The sequence below is a fragment of the Phasianus colchicus genome, chromosome 1 (assembly GCF_987193195.1).
Source record: "Phasianus colchicus chromosome 1, bPhaCol1.hap1.1, whole genome shotgun sequence".
Classification (NCBI taxonomy): domain Eukaryota; kingdom Metazoa; phylum Chordata; class Aves; order Galliformes; family Phasianidae; genus Phasianus; species Phasianus colchicus.
This window is the reverse complement of record NC_143436.1, coordinates 35028454-35051892: the sequence shown is the minus strand read 5'-3', so window position 1 is coordinate 35051892 and position 23439 is coordinate 35028454. Positions and strand designations below refer to the sequence as shown.

The 23439-nt window shown below is 42.4% G+C and overlaps 1 protein-coding gene across 4 annotated transcripts in view; it reads right to left on the bottom strand.

The window, feature by feature from the left end:
* Positions 1–2281: 2281 nt before the first annotated feature.
* HMGA2 (high mobility group AT-hook 2) overlaps positions 2282–23439 on the bottom strand; it is a 104348-nt gene continuing 83190 nt past the window's right edge. For 3 of the 4 annotated variants that reach the window (XR_016465688.1, XR_016465690.1, XM_090138378.1), the window contains 2 exons: positions 21330–21362; positions 12548–20150 (listed from right to left, as the gene is read on the bottom strand). Coding sequence is in view for 2 of the 4 variants with exons in the window: in XM_090138378.1 (XP_089994504.1) it covers positions 20115–20150; positions 21330–21362 (69 nt within the window). In the remaining 2 variants the exon portion in view is untranslated. Of the gene's footprint in view, positions 2437–12547; positions 20151–21329; positions 21363–23439 lie in introns of those variants that run through there. The other variant, XM_031589507.2, reaches the window with a different exon arrangement.

Below are 23439 nucleotides of genomic sequence, written 5' to 3'. Positions count from 1 at the left end.
GCTACTGCATAGCTCGAGTTATTTTTTGTTCACTTCCTATTGACATGTCTAGTTTTAACACTCCGAGGAGCTCTTTCTCAGCAATCTCTGACAACGGACCCTCTGCAGTCTTTTGAGGAGGTCCGCAGTTCTTGACTCTGCCTCTTGGAAGAAGCCAGTAAGTAGTTATCTTTAACTGCACTTGGCTCGCTACGAAAGCCGTGCCAACAGACGCCTTCCTGAGAAACTACCCCTGGCCCAGTTATTAATAAAATGTTACAAAGTACTGACTAAGAAAGAGAGGAAGAAAGGAAATTAAACAGAGAGAAAATGAAATGAGAGAGAGAAGAGGGAAATAAAGAGAGGGAGGAGGAGAATAAAAATACTCTACAGAAGAAGCATTTAAAATAAATCTGGCTGAAACATATTACAAAATCACATTTGTGTAAAATACATGAAAATACTTGTCAAGTATTTTCTTACAATCTACTAATTACTTTTTTAAACACATATTTGTGATTGCATTATGCAAAAGCTGAGCTTGTTGCTTCCCACCTACAAAGCTTCAAGTTTCTTTGAAGGTTTTTTTTTGTTCATTTTTTTTTTTTTTAAATACGAAAGTAATTTAAAATGTGTTCATTTTCCACAAGTTATTTTACAAAAATAGTTTTGAATTAGGGATTAGTTGCAGTCCTAACTGTTTCAAACGTCTCAAAACTAATGCTGAAAGTAAGAAGTTCATTCCATTTAAAGTCTGGAGGTAGGTCTTTGTCAATCAATTAGTCCATTTCTTTAAACAATTCATTTGAGGTACAAACTTGGACAGTAATATTTAAACATTACAGCTAAATTTTTTTTCTATGTCATGTAGTGTCATTGAAGAAAATTCTCCTTACAAACCTATCAGCAATTCAGTACAAAAATATATTCAAGTTAACAGTACATTACACAGAAGTTTAGCGGAGAACAGGGTAAGTACATTTAAAAAAAAAAAAAAAAAGAGAGAGAAAAATACATAGTCATGCTGAAACACAATAAAGATATTGCTTCCTTAAGTGTAACTAAGTGTTGAAGTAGAAATAAGGGGAAAATGCAGATACTCATGATTATCTACCCAGTAAAAATTTCCTGCATTGAATGTGTATAGCAGCATGTATTTATCAGTCTGTTGAGTTAATTGTAAAAATCAGAGGTAGCTTTGAGTAGTGGGGTAATATTGCATCTGTTGCTAAAAGTGCTGCTTTGAATGAAAAGATGGAGAAACACAACTGGCACAAAGTGCTCAGTGAACCATCCTATGTCAAAATACATTGCTTAAAGTAATACACAAGCTTAACTGAGGTACGTGGTGTTGGTTCTTACATCATGACTGATGAGTAATGAGGAGAGATCCATCCTGTTTGAAATCTGGTGCGGGGTGAGTGGAATTAGTTGAAAATAACCAAAACATCTGGATTACTTTGTTCAGATAAATTCACGATTAATTTTGAGGTACCTTTCTACATGATTTAAAACACTTTTCTTGATAAAGACTTAGTCATTAATGGCGTTAGTGTTTGGTGTCAATCATTTCTGTTTCCACAGAAAACACCTGGCTTTACAGAAAGCCGACTCCTTCAGGCTTTCTACTGTCCAGAAGGTGAGGGCTGCTCATTTTGTTAACTACTACTTCTGCTGATATGTTTGTATGTAAAACTATACAACGTATCTTTGTCTTTCTTCCCTTTTGCAAAATGGAAGTACCTTTTTCATGTCGCTCTTTCTTCCGATTACCAGCTGAATGAAGTGAGAGTTCAGCTTTCAATTTTTTTTTTTCCTGAAATATCAGTAAGACTAAAAAAAAAAAAAAAAAAAAATCAAGTACAACTCTACAAGGTTACAAAAAAAAAAAAAAAAAAAAAAAAAGTAGTATCTATCCCTTATCTTTGGTGTTCTAAAACAGAGTTCACTAAGTAGGGAGTGGGTTGCTGGAAGTGTTGCAAGGCTAGGTGTTACACACCCAGCCTTTCCTATTTCAATGCCCATTACAATTAATATGTTACAAGTTTCTTGTTTATATGCAGTGCAGTGAATGACTTAAACCTGATTTGGAGTTCTTCTTGACCCAGTCACCCTTACTTAGCAGCTCAAACAAACTATTAGTAGGTTAAGAAAATTGAAAACAGTAATTTGAAGTTGCATCGTTAATCTGTGCCCCCATTGTGTTACAGCAGTTTTTCACTAAACCTGGGACTGTGAAGGGATTATAAAGAAGTTGATTAGTCAAATCCTTTTTAAGGTTATGCAATTTTTTTCCCCCCAGGCAAAAGTGGAAAGACCATGGCAATAGAAAATAAGTGGTCAAGGCAGTGTCTTCTCCCTTCAAAAGACCCAACTGCTGATGAGGTAGAAATTGCATGGTGCGGTCTCCTAGTCTTCCTCTGCAGATTCTTGTGAGGATGTTTCTTCAGTCTCTTCCTAGAATACAAAAAGAAAAAAAAAATAAGTATGTGGTGACCGTGTGTCTAAGACTGCCTCCTCCTCTCACACAGCTGACAACTGCATCCCAAGCTAACAAAATGTGCTGTATAGCTGCTGTGATGCCTCAAGAAGCTGCTGTGGAGAGCAGGGGAAGGTCTCCACTCTTGGACCGCACCACTTTAGTTTGCTGCTCTTCCCTCCTACTCCATGGGGCACCAAGAAAGAGAAATGCCTGCCGTACTCTGTCATGGGTCTCCTATGAGAAGTATTTTGAGCACATATCCAATGTGAAGGGGGTGCTGTGGGAAGCCTTCGCCTTCTTGCGGGCCATCCTCCTCCGCCCCAAAGCCAACTTGGTCTTTCCTTTCAGCACACCTGGCTGAACGCAACACTCTTATGCTGCTTATTTAACCAATGAGCTGGGCTTTTCAGGACACAGACAGTAAACTGGGAGCAACAAACATTTCTGATAAAAGGGGCCGAGAGTGAAAGGTTGTTTTTTCTGAAATGCACATCATTGCCTAAGCCAGCACGTGAAAAAGATCTATGAAAAATAGGAATTTATCCCTTCAGCCAACGGAGACCTTTTAAGAATGACCAGCTTAAAACAGCTTATAGCAGTCTTCATACTTTAATAGATTTGATTTTCCACATGGCTTCATTTTGTCTCGGTGGCTAACTGACACAATTTATAACTCTCTTCCTTTCCCAGGCCACTACAGTACACCATTCAGCAAAGCATGCCTTCAAGCTTGTCTGCATTATATGGCCAAACTTCCATTCATTAGTGTTTGAAACACCTCAGCTGTGAAGGGCTCCTAAATGCTACCATGTGTGACACTGCTGCAGAAGAGCAGCATCAAGGAAAAACACACAGCTTTAATCATAGGCCACCACTCTCTGCAGTCCTCTTTCAAAAGGTTTCAGCCCCTTGCACCCCCCCAAGAAAAGACTGAAAAAAAAGAAAAAAAAAAAAAGCTGTAAATCCAGGGAATAAACATAAGTATAAATGAATGGATGACAGCTTAAAAAATATAACCATAGCAGCATCAAGCCATGAGATTTCACACTGGTTTTGTTTAGTCTGCTTTGGGTTATGTGGGAAATGTGAAAAGCATGAAGCAAACGCTTCCCCCTCTGCCGCCAGACCCCTGCCCCCTGCTAAAGCTCGGGCCTCAGCCATTTAAGCCAGCAGGTTTATACCTCTTGACTAGGAAACGGGCCGTGACCCTGGGGTACTCTCTGGAGCACCAGGCACAAAGAAAGATGTAGAGTGATCAAAGCTGTGGACGGAGGAAAGAGAGCAAAGTCAAGTGTCAGCCGCCCTCCGACCTTGACTTCTCAATTAATATTTAAATTCCGGATGACATCGATCTATCACGCAGATAAACAATTTCTTCCTCACAACAACTGACTGCCGCTTGCAGCACGGTTATATTTAGAGCGCTGTGTGAAAACGATCCCTGACTCACCATGTGATTAAGCGACTTTCACTCCGTCCCCCGCAGCGTTTGGAGATGGGCGCTCGCGCTCCATCTAATCCTGTTATCATGTAATGCATTTTCCCTGCTTATCTTCCACGCAGAATGGGATTGTGACTGCTACAACATCTCAGGCAAGAAGAAAAGTGGTATCTGCAGGCACCTACTGAAAAGCTAACTTGGGCTGCGTGTTGAGAGACTGCACCAAGTACACTGGCTTGACTCTTGGTAATTCAGAACTTGTGATGACCACTGAAAACAATGGCTTTGCCTGCAAGCCAAGTATTTAAGTTAAAAATTATGACTGTGGGTTCTACGCTCGGCATTTGATGACTCAAATGCCTCAAAGCACTGGGAGCAGTCTGAACCTCTGGCCACTGAGTCCCAGAAGCCTGCAGTACACACATGGGCACTCTGTTTTACCTCCGCCTTGTCACACAATTGACCCATTTTCCATGACTTCTGATCACAGTACAACATTGACGGGGCATAGGGAAAATACATGGCCGGATGTACTTCTATTTCCGAGCCCAGCCAGGGGAGCCATAAAGAGCTATTTTTAGCTGAAGACCTGCCCAATCTCCTGATTTATACTGTGAATTTCACAATATTTTTTTCCTTGTGTCTCTGCTGCTGTGACCAGGAAAACAAATGAGAAGTTCATCTTTCATCTATCTATCTGTATATGTATCAATATTAATTTAATGACAGATTTGTATATGTAAATGTACACCTGCAGTGCTACAAAAAACGAGAAACCAGAAATCAAGCTAAAACCAATAATATTTAAATAATAAACCGATTATTAAAAATACTTGAGACTCGTAGCTCTACTTTTCAAATCCACATTTCGCGCAGAGATCAGGCTGTCACGCAGCAGAAAGAAAACTTTTCTTCATTAGGTTCATGCCTTGCAAAAGCCTACGATAGCTCAGTTACAGACGGGTGGTTTTAAGCCAACCTATCATGTAATTCCCTTGTCAAGGCACAGATGGAGACGTGATTGCTGCTCTGAAGTGCTTACAATTCAAAAGGATGATACAAATCAGGCAGAGATGAATGGAGGGACCCAAAGAAAGAAGTGAACAGAGGTTCTGAAAGAGAAAATGCAGATGTATCACAGCAACAGAGAGAAATGTTTTGCATTTGTCCCCTTTGTGTACCATATACATTTGTAAAAAAAAAAAAAAGGTTACAAATATCAGAAGATTGTGCAGCTGTGATCCTCAACCCAGCCTTTGCTGTGTGCCCCACATACACGCACACTCAACAGCTGACTGACAAGGTGCACTGCAGAGGCAGTTTTATTTGGCATGTCCTGTCCCTGGTTGTCCTGTGCTGTATGGGACAACATATTATTTACTCTGAGTTGCTGCAGGTCACAGTGTGATACTGTAAGGACAGATTGCAAACAGCATCCTGAGCTATTTCAATCCTTAATTGCTGTAACTGACCTAACAAGCAGGAAGTGATGTGGAACTGCTATCTCTCCCAGAAAAGAGTACTGAGAAATCCTTCTCCATGTGCTCAAATGTTTAATGGTCTCTTCCGGAGGGGCATCAGCAGCAAGAGGCTGGCAAATGTGTCCTGAGGACTGGGACCCACCAGCACGGCCCCAGTGTTGATCTGTTGAGCAAGGACAGATGTTTCCCAATGGTCCACAGCAGAGATCTGCCCTCAGAAGGGCTACTCTGCAGGGGGCTGGCAGTGCTGTTGTTAGCCTGAATTTAACAGATGGCAGCAAAAAGAACCAGGATGCAGCACAGCAGGCTTCCGTTAGAAATGCTCTCTGCAGTCAGTGTGCCTAGTGGGCTTTCACCCTCCGCAGTTCCAAATGATGGTACCTTCGGTGGGATCCATATGTCTGAAGATAGGAGAATGGGCCTGTTTTAGATGCCCTGAGTATTTAGTTTGGCATTCAGCAGCCAGGCCAGAAGGCTGCTTGTCTCCCATGTCACACTATGGATGTCTGTGATCCACCAGAGCACCTGAAAGGGCTTCGGACAGCATTGAGACAACTGTTCCTGTTTGACAGCAGCATCCCCCCACATACAGAAGGACAACTGTTTCTCAGTTTTGTAAAGAAATTTATTATGTTCTAATTCCCTGAGCAAAGCTCCTTTACAGTTACTTCAAGGTTAACTGCCTCAATAAACTGGCAATTCAGTTGGCAACTCATTTTTTTTCCAACTTTTGTTCATCAATCTGAACTTCAGATTAAAAAAAAAATAGAACTGATTTTGCGAGATGAACTACAGGATCACAGCAATGGCACATGCAGAGCCTCTGAATTTGTCAGAGCTTTTATTTTATAACAAAGTATTTGCTATTGGCACAGATCTTGCTGGCTGCTTTCTAAGTCCAAAAGGGTATGCTTGAATAGATACGTCAAAAAGAACTGCTGACAAGAGCAAGTTGCAGACTGTGGACCATTGTCTGCTAACTTGTCTGAAATCCCCCGACATGCAAACTAATATTTTCAGGAATCCCTGAAGCCAGTGGCTCTTACTGCAGTTGCAGACACCCAGGCTATGCACAGACAGTGCCATCCTGACTGCTCCATGGCCAGCACACTAAACTGCTTTAGAAATTCTTACAGCACTAACAGACACTCATCATAGATTTCTTTTGCATGAAGCTTTTGGTGGGAACTTTTGCTTCAAGCTGCTTTGCCCTCTGCAAATCATGCTGGCAAGAGCTCAGGCTCCTGTTCCAAGGAGCTGTCAGTCAGCATGCAGCCCTGCTGAGTTTGTGACAGCAGTCACTCAGCAGTAAGGCAAAGTTAAATTTGAGATTTTGGATTCAGAACTCATATTATTACAGGTATTTAATGCACACATCACAATAAAAGGATTCATTAAGGCAGAAGAGACCACCATGGCCGCATACAGAAAGCCACACAACTCTAAATGCTGGCTTAAAGTATATTTTTATATTCGCATCTAAATAAATTATTTCAGTACTGAAAATCTGAATACAGATGAGTCAACCAGCCTCCAAGCAAGCAACTTCCATGTACTGTCACTATTAGCACACAAGGAGTGCAAATTCACCAGCCTGGTGGTTAAAAGTACAGTTGAAAACTCTACCAACAGAGCAGTTCAGCAAACCACTGCCCTCTCCCTGCACTGGTCCTGCATTTGACACCCTACAATCATTGACTAAGCTATGGGACAGCCCTGATGAGAGCAAACAGACAGCTCCCTCCAAGGAAGCAAAACTCTTGGTACTATAATGACATTAGAGATAAAGAAAGAGACAGATGGAGAGGTGGCAACTGATGGGACAGTTTGGGGTTGACATTTAAGGGCTGAAAAACAACATTCTTGCTTTAAATATCTATGTTCCTATGAACTTTGCCTCTAAGGTCCTCCTTGCTACCTAAGGACCTTGGTCTTAAGAAGGCTGCAGACTTAACTATAAGACAAATCCAATGCTGAATTACCAATGAGTTTCTTACTGAGCTGCTGCTTAACCTCCCCAGTGCCTGTGGAGAGTGCAGAGCTGCCTAGTGCTCTTGGGAGCAATCAGTTTAAGCATCTTAAAATTCACTTCAACTTGGAGATGTCCTCAAAGCTTCCACAGCAAAGAAAGCAATGCACAACAGACAGTGAGAATAACACTCCTCTGTGAGTGTCCATGTACGCTTGTTCTTCTTCTTGTTCAGCATGATCTCTAATTTGAAGCAGATACTTGAAGCTGCATTTTCTACTGCCTATGAACATGCCAACCAACTCAGAATCCATATATGGAGGATGCATTTTTTGTTTGTTGAAGTCATTCCACGTTTATATAAATGATCAATTACTCTCTGAGATAAAAAGGGAGCAGAAATAACAAAGCAAAATACCGGTACTGTTCTGCAGGTGATCAGCCCGTGGCCTTTCAAATGCATGAACTTACTAAGCAAATGATGGGTGTCCTCTCCCACTGCTGCTGGAACAATTCTTCTTGACTAGCAAAAAAGCTGCTCATGAGGATTACTGGATAATCCACATCTCCAGCTGCTGGAGGAAGTGTACTAGCTGGGACAGCTGGAGTGAAGTTGCTGGGGCTGCCCTGGGACTCAGATGCTAGAAAGCTGAGAACTGCTGCCAACAATGTGGCTGAGAGCAATAACAGCAGTAGAGGTCAGAGGGAGTTACCATCCTTGCACAGCCATGAACCACTCCTACAGATCGCCTTCTTACAATGGCTGAAGTGTTTTGCAAGGTTGCAAATCTTTGGGTCTTGAGTTACAGGTTCAGGCAAATGAAGGGGACCAGGACATTGCTCAGGAGCATCCCTTCCGGACAGGACAGGACAGGACATTCTTCTATAAATTAGAACAATTTTCTTGTTAGATTAAGCAAATACAAAGATATTTTTCTATCTCTTACCTTATCTGCCACTAGGAGAACTGTTTGATATAATGGAGTGATAATGACTCTGGTTACTTTGAGATAAAAGGTTTATCTGACACAGGATTTTCAAATCCAGGAGGAGTCAAAGAGAACGTCCAGAAAAAGAAATTAGGGTGGTCTATGTATAGATATGTATAGATATTCTGAAAAGTACTATCCTAGAATCTGCTTCTCAATGTCTCCTACAAATGGGCTTTAATAAACCTGTTAGCAAATGCCCAACTTTGCCATGGATCTTAGAGCAGCCCTGATATAACGCAGCAGTGAGATTTCTGACAAGCACATTGCTCAGTGCTGAAGCCAGCTCTGGTGAAGCCTTTTGAAATTGAGACTTGTCTGTCTAAATCACATCAGGCCAAATTTCTTAAACGCAGTTTGGCATATGAGTAGAGCAAGTGCCTTTTTGACCTAAGCAGGTCAAAACACTTTGAAAAAATCTGTTCCCCATGTGATTAAAAGGAGAGCGAAAATCTCCAGCAAAATCTCAGTACTAGTTAGAACAATTTCACAAGGAAGCACCATTTAGAGTCTACAATGAACAGAACAAAAGTGAAAAATGATTCTTGAAACAGTCATGGGTGCTGTAAGAACACCGACAGAGACATACTTTATCTTAGAGAGATTCACTCCCACAAGTTGTAAACAGTTTTGGTGGAAAGGAAACAAAATGTCACAGAAAATAAGGCAGCAGTGCCATTAGAAACATACACAACTGAGCTGGAGCAACCTCAGCTCTGATGAGCTGCTCTTACAAACTTCTTGTGGAGGCTTTAAACTAGAGCAGAAGAAAACTGCTCTGTGTGCACACTCAGAGCCAAAATCCAAACTGGAGCAAAAGGCAAAAAAGGCTGTAATAATGGTCTCTAATTACTAATGCATGCATGGATGCCAATCTTTAAAATCCCTAGGCTTGTAGAGTCCACTGAAATATTATGGGCCACTGCATAAGCTCTTATTTCACTGGCAGTGGAGACCACAAAGCCCAGAAGGATGATGGAGTCCATGAAGGTAGACCCGAACAGGCCCGCCTTCCTCCCAAGCCCTGCAGCGCTGGAAGAAACGTTGATGCCTGTGCATATTTTGTGTTCAGTGGCAAAGGAAGAACAGCAATGAAGCTCTGGGTCCTGGCAAGGAGGAAACTTGGGGAAAGGGACACCAGGACTGGTTTTGAAATAATGGTCAGATCTGTGTTGTTTACCCTTTGCTTCCTACTCTTATTTAAGAACACAAACAGGGGAATAAAGTAAGGCCTGCTAGGTTTCTATTCTTTTTCCTCCAAAACAACTGCTTTTTACAGACAGGAAGCAACTGTCAGAAGTTATTCACCTCCAATCCTTTATCACTTAAAAAAGCAATACGGCTCCATTTATGGAGCCACTGGCAACTGTGGTTTGGGACCAGCTATCTATCCATAATGATAAACAATAAAATAAAACGTCTTCCTTTTGAGTCCCAGCTGAGAGATTTTGCCAAGCGATCAAACTTGTCTGAGCCTTGGAGCAGCAGCTTTGAAGTAATAAGAAAGAGATTGAAAACCTGCAGCCAAGAGCCGCACACACCTCATTAGGGCCCAGCTATGCGGGAAAGCCAGGCGGCAGCTTCCCGGTCAAGCCTGCCTGCCCACCAGAGAGGGGCTGCGGGAGAGTAAGATGAAAAGGCCTTTCAAAGGGGAAGTGCTCCACTGACATTTTTACGAGGACTGGTCTCCTGAATGAGCAGCTCACGGCTGGGCATGTAACCCACTCTGAGAGCCAATGCTGGAGCTATGGGGAGCTCGGCCTGCAGTGAGCGCGGCTGTGGGAAGTGGGGCTGTAGCCACCGCTCTTTCTGAAGCTTCCCCGGTTTTCCCTTTGCTTCTTTTCCACTTGTGAAAGAAAGAGTTCAACGCAGACAGCTCAACCTTCCCCAAGCTGTGCTCTGAAAAGTCCCCGCAAATGAGAAACATATTTCAGAAAGATAGCGAGCTGGGCCTGCTTATTTGGTTCTGCAGAGATCATGTGAGACTCTGCGGTACAGTTCAACTAAATTATTTTCTTTAAAAAAGAAAGAAAGAAAAAAAAAACACTAAAGCTTAACAGACTTGTAAAATGCTTTTAAAAACGTCTGAAGAGTTTAATCATAGATCTTACCACACAGACACTGGTGAGGCTTTGTGCTGGCAGCAATGCAGAATATTTAATTTTGAGATCTGCAGTTCTGGGTTTGATTTTTGGTTTCAGACTAAACAGCAGGTCTGCAGTGAAAGGCAGGGCAACGACTCTTGAGCAAAATGGGGTAATGGGAACGGTTTCCTTGAAACCTCACTGATTGTGTAACTGTGGAGCACCTCTCTGTGCAGGCAAAGAGCGCAAAATCAGAGAACTTTGTGTTGGTTTGAATAAGCATCCCCTCCCGCAATCCCTCCTCATTTTTACAGCAAAAAATTCTGTTGCTATTTTATTATGTAATGCTGCAGGCTAAAAATATATCCCTAATTTAAGCCATCTTGCCAATAAATCTACAAATACCAGGTAATCCAAAAAGGGTAGTTATGGTCTAATGACATATGCTTCTTGTCATCTTAACATGTTCAACTCCTAAAGGATTTAGAGCAATGCATTTAAAGATTTTTCAACTTCTTGAATATCTCCACATCATCTGGTGGGAAGGGCAATAAAGTAAGGTCCTCTTCAGCATGGAGCAGGAACCCAACTTTTCAAGTTCCATCTGCACTGCGACCATAGGGAGAAGCTTTTTCTTTTTCTAAGCAAGATAGCTTGATTTAAACAGTGTGGGCCTGTCCAGCTGAATAGATACTGAAAATTTCCTTTCCATTGTAGAGCCTTTTATGGGAATTTCTTTTCCAGTTGAGCACATCTATATTCTTTAATCAAATCAGAAAAGGTTTCTGGTAGAAATATGTGTTCAAAACACATTTTCTTTTAGGAGCAAGACAGATTACTGCAATTTATATCTCAATGTTAATCTATTCTGCTATTTGTAAATTTAAAGAAATACTAATATAAATTACAGTAAATGCCCCACTATATAACGCAGTTCTCAGGACACTGTAAAAGTGATGGGCGAGCCACCTAACATATTGTAACTGCCTCTCTGCTGTTCTGATTTCAGTTTCCAGATTTTGAGTCAAAACAAGCACGATTATCGGGGAAAGGGTGGGAGGAAGCCATTTGCTGCCCTGAATCTGATATCTCCTGGGTCCTAGAGCTCACATGTCCCATCTTTCCAGACTCAAGTCTGGTTTCAATGGAGCTCTCATTTTTCTTCCCACTAATCCTGCCATGAGATCAATCATTGGTAACTCTGTGAGAAATTAAATACCAGGATGTGGGAAATCTGAGATCTGAATTTGGGCAGAATGTGGGTGATTTTTTTTTTTTTTTTTTTCCCCCTCCTTCTCTTTTCCCATGGTTGTTTTGTGGCAACTAGCTCTCCAAACCTGAGATCAGAGATTGGCCCTTAACAATGTGACTGCATAAACAGATCAGAAGCAACATAACAAAGTACACTGGCAGCATCATATCCCTTTTTAATATAAGAAACAGTCATTCCTAAAGGGAGATTTTGGCCAACATTTTTTTGAAAACATTCTGGCATTTCCAGAAATGCCTTCCAATGGGATCAGCAGCAGAACTTCGTCATGGTGATGTTCACCATCTGGAGGAGCGGACTTCATCAAGAATTTAACATTTGTGACACTGGGATCCCAATGAAACAGAATCCATGAGATAGCTTGCTATGCTGATGTGAGTGGTAAAATACCCAAGAGATAGGCAGTCGTTTTGAATAGCTTTTTTCCAGTCTCTGTGAGAAAAGCGTATTTATTTACTTCGGTCCTATACCCAGGAAACTGAGATCCTTACAGACACTGGACAGCCCAAAGACATAGGGTGGGTCCTTTGTGTACTGCTTTGCAATGTGTCAATGTCCCGAACGATGCCTACATACTCCTGCAGTCTTCACCATGAAGTGGAGCATGTGTCACTGCATAGCCTACTAAGAAGCCTCTTGACTTTTTATTCTGTCCGTAAGTACAGCAGCACCATGCTAACAAAATCAGATGCGCGATCAACAACAGTGAGCTCACAGCTCCTCTCCAGACAGCAGCCTGCCTGTTACAGCCAGTGCTCACTGGCTGCGCTGCTTCACACTGTCACAGCACAAAGGGGTAGCGCAAAAAGAGCACAAGATGGAAGTTCCACTGGCAAAAGTGGCTTTAGGATGTTCTTTTTTTTTTTTTTCATTTTGCACTGACTTTAATTAATCCTTTGCCTGAATTCTTCTCTGTGAGCCTCATGGGAGGAGGCATGCTTGTAAGTCCCATTGCTCCATGCCAGCCCTAACATTTGGCACAGGTGTCATGTGCTGACAGGCTGCCCAGGGAGGCTGCATCTTTCTCCAGAATAGCATGGCAGCACTGATTTCATGGAACTAAATTCACTGAATTCCATGGATACCCCACAGTGACTGACAGAGTGTCTGTGAAATGCTTCTTACTCTTCCATTCTAAGACTGTTGTTTTAGGCAATAAGGGGACCTTATAAAATTCCCCCAATGCCATGGAAACTCTAGAATAAAATAAAATACTGGCTTCTTAATGTTTCCTTCCAGAACGTGTTTAAAGATGTATATCAGTTAATAAGGGCTGAGTATACTGCTGTTTTCCCTAGCCAAATCTTTTTTAATACTGCTGGTATGCACATACTGTAAATGACTATTCTAGCAAATTATTTAACAGATGACAAATGTGTTTTCTTTGGTCTTAACTTCAAACCTCATTGTGTTCCTCTAATTTTACCTCCATTACTGGAGTGAAGCATACTTCACTCATAACATGCAATTTGAAACAAAACTGATATGATACTGAACAAGCAAAGCAAAGATGCATCAATTCCTAAAAGTGGATTGTAGTATGTTGTTTAAGATTGTCTCATACAACCCTGAAGCCAATCATAGTTACATAAGGCCCATGTCCCATGTTTTTCAATGGAGCGAAAGAGCTGGATTACAGCCCTGGGACACTTAATATTTATGCCAAGAAATAGGGCATCCTTCAATTACTTCAGCCGGGTGTGGAGGACAATGATGCTGATTGTGAAAGATGAAGAACCTTTACGAGAACCTCAGTAACGAAGCCCTCAGTGAAAAGAGTGCTTTTGCTCTGCACAGCCTTCTGATACACCTCATCTTTGCTAATTAGCGTTTTGATTATTTTTGTTGAAGTCCAACAGCTGATCATTCTGGTAGTTTCAACTTTCTGGATATCATTCTGGAAACGTTCTAAAATAATCCAAATTTTCAGGGGGTGGCCCATACTTCCTAGAATCCTGTATGCTCATGAAGCTGGATACCCAAGTATCAGCTGTATGACTCTTGTTACTCTTGGAAACGTTGGCCAAAATGCACAGTATATGTATGTAAAAGTAGCACTGTTTAATTTGCTCTTGACTGGCATTTCTTAAACAGTGCTCCCAGTCCAGCCATCCTTCTCAGAGGTGTTTCACAGCTGTGTCTCCTCTGGTTACTAGTGAGATTTTTGTTTGTGTCAAGTCAGAGCCAGGTTTTGAACTCAATGTGGTGCCTCCCTTGTCATCTGTGGTCACAGCCACAGGGTCAAACATAAGGCCTTCCTGCTCACAGCCATCCCCTGCCCATGGTGGACTTTTCCCCAGGCAGGAAGGGGAGTGAAGTAGGAAATGGAGAAATCACAAGGATGTCATACTGCTCACTTACGGGAAAGTATATGGCCCCCATGTACTCAACTGCAACACCTGCTCTGAGCACCATGTGTGAAGCTGCACAACAGTTGGAGTTTCTGGGTGTTTCTGTGTGCTCAGCATGGAGAATTTTAGGAGCAGGCCTTGCCTCATACCTTGGGAAAGAGCAGCAACCTGATAGCATGTCTGTATCGAATTGGCTAATGTGTGACCAGCTCTGCATTCAGATGGCTGCTTCCTGTGCTAGGGCTCGTGTCAAGGAAATTGTGTGTTCCATGTTTAAATAAGTAACATAATCTTTTCGTGACTGCTCAGAGTGGATGACCCCTCCCAGGCTGGGCAATGCAGTGACACTCCTGCTCTTCAAATGACTGGGAAATGACTGACAAAGCCAGGGCATCTTCAAGCTGCACATCACAGCACGCCTGACTCTGAATCCCACAGCTCATTCCTAACAAGCCAGGAAGCAAAAATATCTTTGGAGATCTGATTCCTTTTTAGTTACATCAAAACATGACTGTCTGCATGCTCACAAGTCCCTTATGAGATGGAAGCATCAACATCTCAGTTTCAGCAGATGATGTTCAATTCACAGTGAGACTTCCCTAAAAAGGGACTTGCACACTACAAGTGTTCAGCACTGATGATTACAAAGGACATAGGAGGCTCTTCCACCACAGGTGATACAGACACCTCTGTTCCTTAGTCAGCATAAGGGAAGAAGCACTTCAGCTTGCTTTTAGATTATGGGCACGCCAAGCAAGGTGATGCAGAACTCAGCATTGAGGTAGGTGCTGTATGAAGCTGGGACATAACCAAACTGTTTTCCTCCTGTTTGTTTGTTCAGAGGCTCTTTGACCTCACTGACTGCACCACAGCCCAATGCTGAGTGAGTGGCATGGATAACGCTTCTCTCTTGGCAACATGTGTAGCCTGAAAGGCTCCTTAAGTGAGATGCACTGGGCTGCTCTCCAGGGGACCTACTTCCAGACTGATTTCTGCAGCCACCGTGGTGCTGCAAGAAGCAGACTGCTCCTCCTCCCCTGCAAAATCTGCAGCAGTGCAGCTGCTGGGTGCAGGGATGCTGTCTACTGGTCCCAAGAGAGAGACTGGGCAAGTAACCGTCTGGGAATTTGCTACTTCTCTCAGCCAGGCTCCCAAATTCTGCCTGTGGGCATTGCTGATGTGCAATGGATGACCCTGTGGCTACACTATTTAGTGTGTGGAATCGTTAACTGCAGGCAGTGCTTGCCAGCCTGGAACTGAGAGGCCACCATCAATAAAAGAAACTATAAAAAATATTAAAAAGATAATCTTATAAAGCAGCAACATATACCTTATGATCACTGTATTTTTGATTCTTGATTCTTTGAAAATTACTGAATACCTGAACATACTTGTGTACTGAAGATCATTTTTTCTTTCTTTGATTTCTTCTGGTTACATAATTTCTCAGCTTCTTTAATTTATGTCAAGTCAAATTTCTAGAAGGAGCAGTCTCAGAAATGTTATTCAGTTACGGTTATGTAATAAATGAAAATCACAAACAGTTAAGCTTTGGAAATCTGAATTATACACTGATTTGAGTATTTAGGTGAAATCTCATTGCATCATACCATTCAGGTTCTATTCACAAGTTATATCATATAAAAACAATCTTTTTGCTATCAGAAATACCCAACTTCCTCTTCTAACCCTCATTCTTTAGTGCTTCATCTGTTCATCAAACTGGATATTGAACTTCTTTATTTTTCCCCACATATTTTTGTGTTTGTTTCAGAAACGTGTGCTCTTTTGAAATCTGCTTTTTTAATTATTTCATTTGAAACAAATCCTTCAGAGTCCCCATCACCATAAACCAACGATTTCTACCTTTCTCTGGAGACCACACCATGCAATTGCCACCATTTTGTCCTGAAAGGAGGAAAAAAGTAAGACTTAAGCCCTGGCACTCCCCATGAGACTCCACCTACTGCAACCATGTGGAAAGTAAGAGACTCTCCTGATCCCCTTAAAATCAAATTCAAACAACTGTGATGGTAATTGCAAGCTCTTTCTTTCAGTAAGGTAACCAAGTTTCTTAGGGATTCTAGCTCTAGTCTACAAATTTGGTATCATATTTAATTGCTTCTTTATTTTGCATTTTTCTTTTGCCAGCAAGGGTTGCTAGAAAAGGCAGAATTGGTAACAATTTTTCAAACTAGATCCATTCTTCATGAGATACTTTTATCCATTTCTTAAAACAATCTCTTCAAATGAGAAAAAAAGTTTCAAGAACACTCAGAAGCCATATATGGAAGATTTTTCCAAAGCAAAAACTTAAAAAAAAAAAGAAAATTAAACCATACATTGATTTAAAAAGCTTAAGTGATGATAATAGTGTGAAGCTTTGGAAAAACGAACCTTCCAGGGACACCTATGGGAAAAGGGTCAATGCAAACAGGTTATCTCATTGTGAAGCTATTTATATAAAAATCCAAAAGGCACTGTGCCCTGTCAGGTGTGGGAGGGGAGCACTGATCTGGGGGTCCCACTGTGGGCCCATGGCTTGGTCCTGATGGGAATGCATGAGGAGGTGCAGCAAGTCCAGCCTCACTGAGTTGTAATACCCACATGTTGGCATGCATGCAAATGGTGCCGAGGGCTTCCAGAACATATAAGGTGGTTCCTACAGCCATCTTTGGGAAAACTTTCAGTGTTTGCTTTAAAAATGACAGTGATAAAAGAAAGGCAGCTCAATCACTCAGAGGATGTTCAGGAGTAGTGTGAAAAACACACACGCACCCTATGGTGGAAATGTAAAAAATTCCACATACGTACAGAAAATAAAGTTTTCTCCCTCTGGAAACTGACAACTTCCCAATTCTCCATATCGGTAAACACAGAAAAAGTATAGCACACACAACACAACTTGCTGGATGAAGTGGGAAGAGTGACGAAAACCCAGGGTACCAGGTCATCCTCTAGGGCAAAGGTGTTTCTGGAACCACAGCTACAATGAGAAAAGCTGCACTGCTCCCCAGTGGGCAGGATGTAGGTTGGGCTCGAGCAGTGCCATGTGCTCCCTCAGAGATCTGAGTGTGCCTGTGTGGCAGTGAGTGATTTACCAGCCTTTTTGTGACACCAGCAGTTTCCTTCAACCCTGAATCCTTGCTAGATTGAACCTTTCGAGTCCTTCTATTACATTTCTCTCTGAGTTTTCCCGAAAGGGGAAAAAAAATCCCATGTGACGTGTAGCAGGTACAGAGAGTCTTGTGGAAGTGCAGATACACTGCAGGGCACAGAGAGGTGATGCAGCACATGGGCACAGCATGGCACCAGCCAGGGCATCCCAGCGTGTCAGAACTGCTCCACAAGCATCATGTCTCCTGTTCTCAGCTGCACTCCCGAGGTCTGATGCTTCTGAGCTGCATATGAATATGTGAATCATCAATGCAGCTCCTGGACTGCAGACCCTGTCTGACACTTGTAGTATTTACTGTCTGTCCTACACTGAGTGCATATGTGATGGGTGCAGCTGTGGAACACATATAACTTGAAGTTGTGAGGTGCATATATTATGACTAATTAACATGCATAACTTAATTGCTATCAAGACTAAGAACTGAGTAAGATGAATAAACACAATATTCCTATACAAAGCAATATTTTTTGGTCTTATTCTCATTAGGATTTAATTTTTTGTTTGTTTTGTTTTAAGAGCAACTAATGCACTTAGCATAAGATAGAAAATTACAGTTGGGCTTGGATCAGTATGCTGCCTGTCAGACTCTGACACAACCTCAAGAAACTGCATGGATTTCAAATTTAAACAGACCTCCTGAAGAGATTATAAAAAAATTTTCAAAGGGTTGTTCCACACTCACTGGATTTCTCCTCTCCAGAATGATAAAAATAAAACATGTCCTGTTTTCAGAAAACTTTGATAGCTTTCATGATGTTTTCCTAAAAATATCTATTTCCTTTGTATTACTTAAGAGTGTAACTCTCCCATATGGCAGAGGCTACAGCTGCTACAAATAGTTTAAAAACAAGGAAAGGAAGAAAATGGGCTGTTTCTTTGCATACCTCGGTAATATTATTTCATCATTTGTACTAAATTTGGCTGCCCATTCTTCAGAAATGGTGGATTTAAAGAGAGCTTCTTGTTTTTGAGGTTTAGGCACATATTTATGTGAAGGTGCTAAACTTCCTGATGGCATGCAGTCAGGCTCACTATCTTTTTTTCATTTCCCCACGGAAATGTGAGCGTATGCGTCAGTGAACATCACAGAGGTGTGTACAGACTACAGTATTTAAAGCTTTCCAGCTGAATTTACAGTTGCATTTGCTGTCTGCATGACTGTCACTCTTCAGAGCTCTGGGGATGTTTGAAAATATTGCAGAAGTTTATAAAGACATCTGTACGGTCCTAAGTTAGCAGCAAATATTGATAAAGAAATTTAGAGCATGAGGGAGTTCTGTGCAATGCTTAAAACCTGGGAAAAGGTGATGGGAAGGAAACTCTCATCAATGGAAGGAGAATGTGATCTGGTTTTGCAGCTTCTGTACTTTTAAAAATAACACAAAACCAAGAGGCATATGCACTAGGAGCAGGAATGACAGCAACAGCGATGTAAACTAACACTCACCGAAGTCTTTTAGAAAAGGCCAAAAATTTGAAGTGCTGCACTCAGGGATAAAGCTTCTGCTGCTTCTACCATGGCAGACTGGGGTACACGCTCACCGTCACACAGCAGTTCCTGACCGCAGCCACTTCAGTCCCCATTGATGAAGAAAGGATACATTTCTAACTTAATCCAGACTGCCACATGGTAAAGCCATCTGGGAGGATATTTTGAAGGAAACAGATGGAAAAGGAAGAGATTCCTCTGTATGTAGAGTCAGATTTACATTATCCTCCATGAACTTCCATGTAGTCCCCATGTTTATATAATTTATCATTATTTCCTTAGACAGCTCAGATTAGGAAGCCTGCATGAGCTCATGTTCGTGCTGTTAATTCTGAGACTGAACCTTCCTCCTTTAAAGGGAAAATCAATGTAAAAGAGAATGGAGAAAAGCTACAGGACTGAAGTGCAGCCCAGCGTCATGAAGCTCCTGGCTGTCCCAGGGATTACACTGCTTTACCTCCTTCTTCTCCCAGCCTCAGGAAGATGCTGCCAGGAGTGCTTGCTCTCAGCCATCAGTTTATTCCCCATCATGCACCCACAGCCAGCAAAACCGCAGTGTTGTGTAAGCAGGAGTGTGGGATCAGGGCTTAGCTAGACCAGGAAGGGTTAAAGACGAGTCAGTGATTTCACTGAAAATCCCTCAGGCCAAGGATTAAAGAAAAGAAACGTTCTCTGAGTGAAGACATGGCACACAGATAATTTAAAGACTAATACCACTAGTCCTGTTGTGATGACTGGGGATTGCTAAAAAGCCCTCTCACTCCTTTTATCCATTCTTTCATGCCTTCTAGTTTGCTATGCAAACGTTTCCATTACTAATGGGGATGTCAAAGGGCTCCGCCTCTCGCTCTCACTCTCTGACCAGGGAGATGCAGCAGCGGCTGCACCCGGTTGGCTGAAGCACCCATGGCATGACCACTACAGCCACTGCTTTGGGAAAGGAAGGATGGGAAGATCCATCCTGGGAATCTCAGTGCTTCAATTCAAACTCCTAGATCATTAAAGCTGCCATTACTTTGTTCTTCTATCAGAATACGGGAGTCCAGGGCCCCGTTTCATCCTCCAGCACCCCAGCTCAGCCTCGGTCCCAAGCACTCCTTCCTTTTCAGTATCAGGGCTCACACTCCATTACCACTCAGACAGCCTCCATCTCTGCCTCCCAGATTTGGCCTCCCTTGCACAGCACAGTCTGAGCTCCTGCATCCCCAGTGCCATGGAGGAGAAGGCTGGCTCTGTGCCTGCCAGCAGATTTACTACCAGGCTATCCAAGGAACAGCATGACTGCAGCCCTCGCATTTGAAGGATGTAAGTGAGACCAGGGAGAGGAAATATCTTTTATTAGAACAACTCAGTGTGTTTTGAATTGTGTGTTGTAGTCAGAAGGCTGTAGATGGTGGGTCCTCAGGGACTGGTGCTGCATTTCTTCTGTGAGCTGGCCTAATAAAAGACATTACCTCTCCTTGCAAAACTTACCTCACTTGAAGACACTACAACACTCATCTTGAATGTTATCTCTGCTATTAGGAGGCGTTAGTACTGTTGCCAGTGCCACTGATTCACCACTGCTGTGACTGCATTGATTTCTTCTGTAGAAACTTGATTCCTACACATACTTTTAAGAGTTACATCATTTCACCCCTTCAACTCACAGCTAGGATGTTTTCTGTTTCTTATGTAACAGCTCTTAATTCAGATTGCAGTAGACATTACCATAATGCCCACTGTACAATAATGTATTAAAACCATAAGGTGGAAAAATGAAAGTATTATTCCCTTTTGAAAGCAAACTTCTCTCCAGAAAAGCAATAGCCCATTCTGCTCCTGACTCAGCAATCATTCATATTCACCAAGGAATGGTAGTGCTGCCCCATGGAGCCTGCCAAGTAGGGATGGACAGACTTGCTCCCATGCCCACACCTCTTCCCTGCTGGAGCACATGTAACAAAGTTACATAAGAGTTAGTGGGTTTTGTTTCATTTTGTTTGTTTGTTTGTTTGTTTGTTTTTTACATGAGTGTCCTGGCAAAATAAAATGGAAGAGGCCATGAAAGCAGTGTGTTTGACTGGTTTCATTATACCTTAGCTTGCATTTTGTCTAAGGTATTAAAGAACAATACCATTCAACAGAAGATCTTCAAATGTGTTAGTCTTTAAGATGAATCCAGTTTAATTATCAAGTTCAGCTTATTTGACTCAGGATTTAGAGACTCATTCAGACCAGTGGAGAGAATGATTTCACACCTGTGTCCCTCCTTCCTTTAAGCAGACATCAGTTACTCAGGTTCAGGGCATACACAGATACAAGCCAGATCTGCACTAGATGCATGTGGCTGTGTTGCCATCAGCACCTGGCAACTGCAGGAGGACATGTCTTGGCAACTGCAGGAGGACACGTCTTAGCAAGCACTCTGGTAGTAGCTCTATTGCTGCCTCCTCTCCTTCCCTAGGACTACTGCATGAATTGCCAAGTGGTTCTGCACAAGAAGCCAGCAGCTATCCCTTGCTTCATATTATTGATGCATTTCCCTTCACTCTTTACAGTAAATGAGACCAGTCTAAATACTGAGGGAGTATTCAATTTAAGACAGTCCAAGGACTTTAAATCAGCTTTTCTTACCTGAGCAGGCTTCTTTTGAACCACTTGTTGAGGCTGAAAAGTCAAAAAAAGAAAGCATGATGAGAAGTAAATTCACTGAAGTTTCCATTCAGCATAGGAAATAAAACACAGGCAAAATCCACATTCAGAACTAGAGTGATGAATGTACTCAGCTCTTAGAGTCCTACATTTATCAAGACCTTCCTCTGATTACTCTGGCTGTAAAACATGTTAAATTTGTATAAGTAAAATCAAGGTGAGGTCTAATTTAGCATGTTATGAATTCCAGCTCTTCTATGACATGGCTGGATTTACTTTGCTGCATTACTTCATACAGCCTAGTTCTATTTTGCTGTCTCCATGAATGCTGTGCTGTGCACCCTCTTCCACACTCTTTCAGTCATGAGTTGTGTGTAAGCCCTCCTTCCTGACCTGTTTGTACAGAGGTGAGGGACCTGTTCCCAAGGCAGGGCTCCCTGCCAGACCAAAGCCAGCCTTGTTGCAGCCAGCAACGAGGGTGAACTGGTGCCTCTGGCCCCAGGAAGGTCTGGTTTGGGAGCTCCGAATGAAAGAGGTGACGAGCCTCACGAGCTTCTTGGGGAAGTTTTGGGATGCCTATCACTGCGTTGGCTGGACACATGAGCAGGGGATATGAGGGCTGTGTCCACCAGCCCATGCAGGAGCTGGTGGCACAGCCAGGGGCTGAGGAGCTGGTTGCTCCCACTTGGGAATGGGAAACAAGGTCCCAGACAAGCTGGGAATACCACTCAAGGCCCTTCATCCCACCTCATCGCCTGGAGCTGCAGGGAGCTGCAGGGAGGAGGAGTACCAGCTAGGGAACTGACATCCACATACTTAAAATACACCACGGCTCTGGTGGTGTGACCCCTGTGAGTGCAAGGAGCTGTACGGAACAATACAATCACAGATAAGGGAAGAAATCCTGACACTGTGAGCACAAAAGGGCTTTTCTTATTTCAGTGGGGCAAAGCAGCCTTCCCCCACTCTACCCCCCAGGATCTTCTGTTTTCAAAGCGTGTGAATGGCACCCAACGATTTTCTTCCTGCCCTTCCTTCCTGCCTGTTCCTAATCCCAGCCATGATTTTAGTGCCTTGGTTGGGCAGAAGCCAACACGCTGTCCCTCCAGATAGCCAAAAACCTAATTTTCATGACAGTATAGTAGGAAATAACTGGAATATTTCTGAATAAACAGTTTAGTGTAACTGGCCTTTCAGAGCAGTATTTCAGTGGGAAGGATCAATGAAAATGTAAATTAAATGTAACTGATTCAATTCAGGCTGCCCACCACCGGCATCCCACTTTAACAAGAGATGCTTTGTTTATTTGCAGTCATTTTTCTAATTCGGTGGAATCTTATTGCTGTTTTATTTTTGTACCTCTGCCTGAGGCGCTAAGTTCTGCTTTCACATAAATAATTGACCAAAAAAAAAAAGAAAAGAAGAAAGCAATGACTGGGTCTGTCTTTAAGCTTTGAGGCTGATCTTTTTCTTTTCCATTAAGTTCCCTTGCAGTGGAGAAGCGATTAGCAAGGCACGCATTTTCCTGACACCTTTTCCAGGTGGGCTGCAAGCCCTGAACTGATTACAGGCATTTGCTGCTCTTGGACAAAGAAATTATTTGTTTCAAAGAAAACCTTCGTAATTGCAGAATTCATGGAGCTCTTCAGTAATCCGAAAGGTTTTTCTGCTTTGTTTTCTTTTCCTTGCCTGCTGATTACACCTGTGTACGTTTACTCCCAAGCCCTATGAAATCTGCAGACATTCTTAGCGGCTGACTGCTTTCTCCTGTTCAGAAATCCCCATATATTTTTGGCTGTGTGCACCACATTCATGTGACTCTCACACACTGTAGCTCAATGAAATCTTCTGAAAGAGCTGCCAACTCACCAAATTTTCCATGAATTAGGTCCTGACACTTCAATGAGAGGAAAGACAATGTCTGAAACAAGGCCAGCCCTGGCTTTTTGCCTAGTATGTGTCACCATAATTCTACCAGCTGCCCTTCCACACAGCACTTCATACTTTTCAGACCACCAGAAAGCCCCTTGAATACTTTCAGTGATAGCTGGGGCTTGAGCTGCCAGTGTGTTTTCCCAGCCTCTGGCACCCA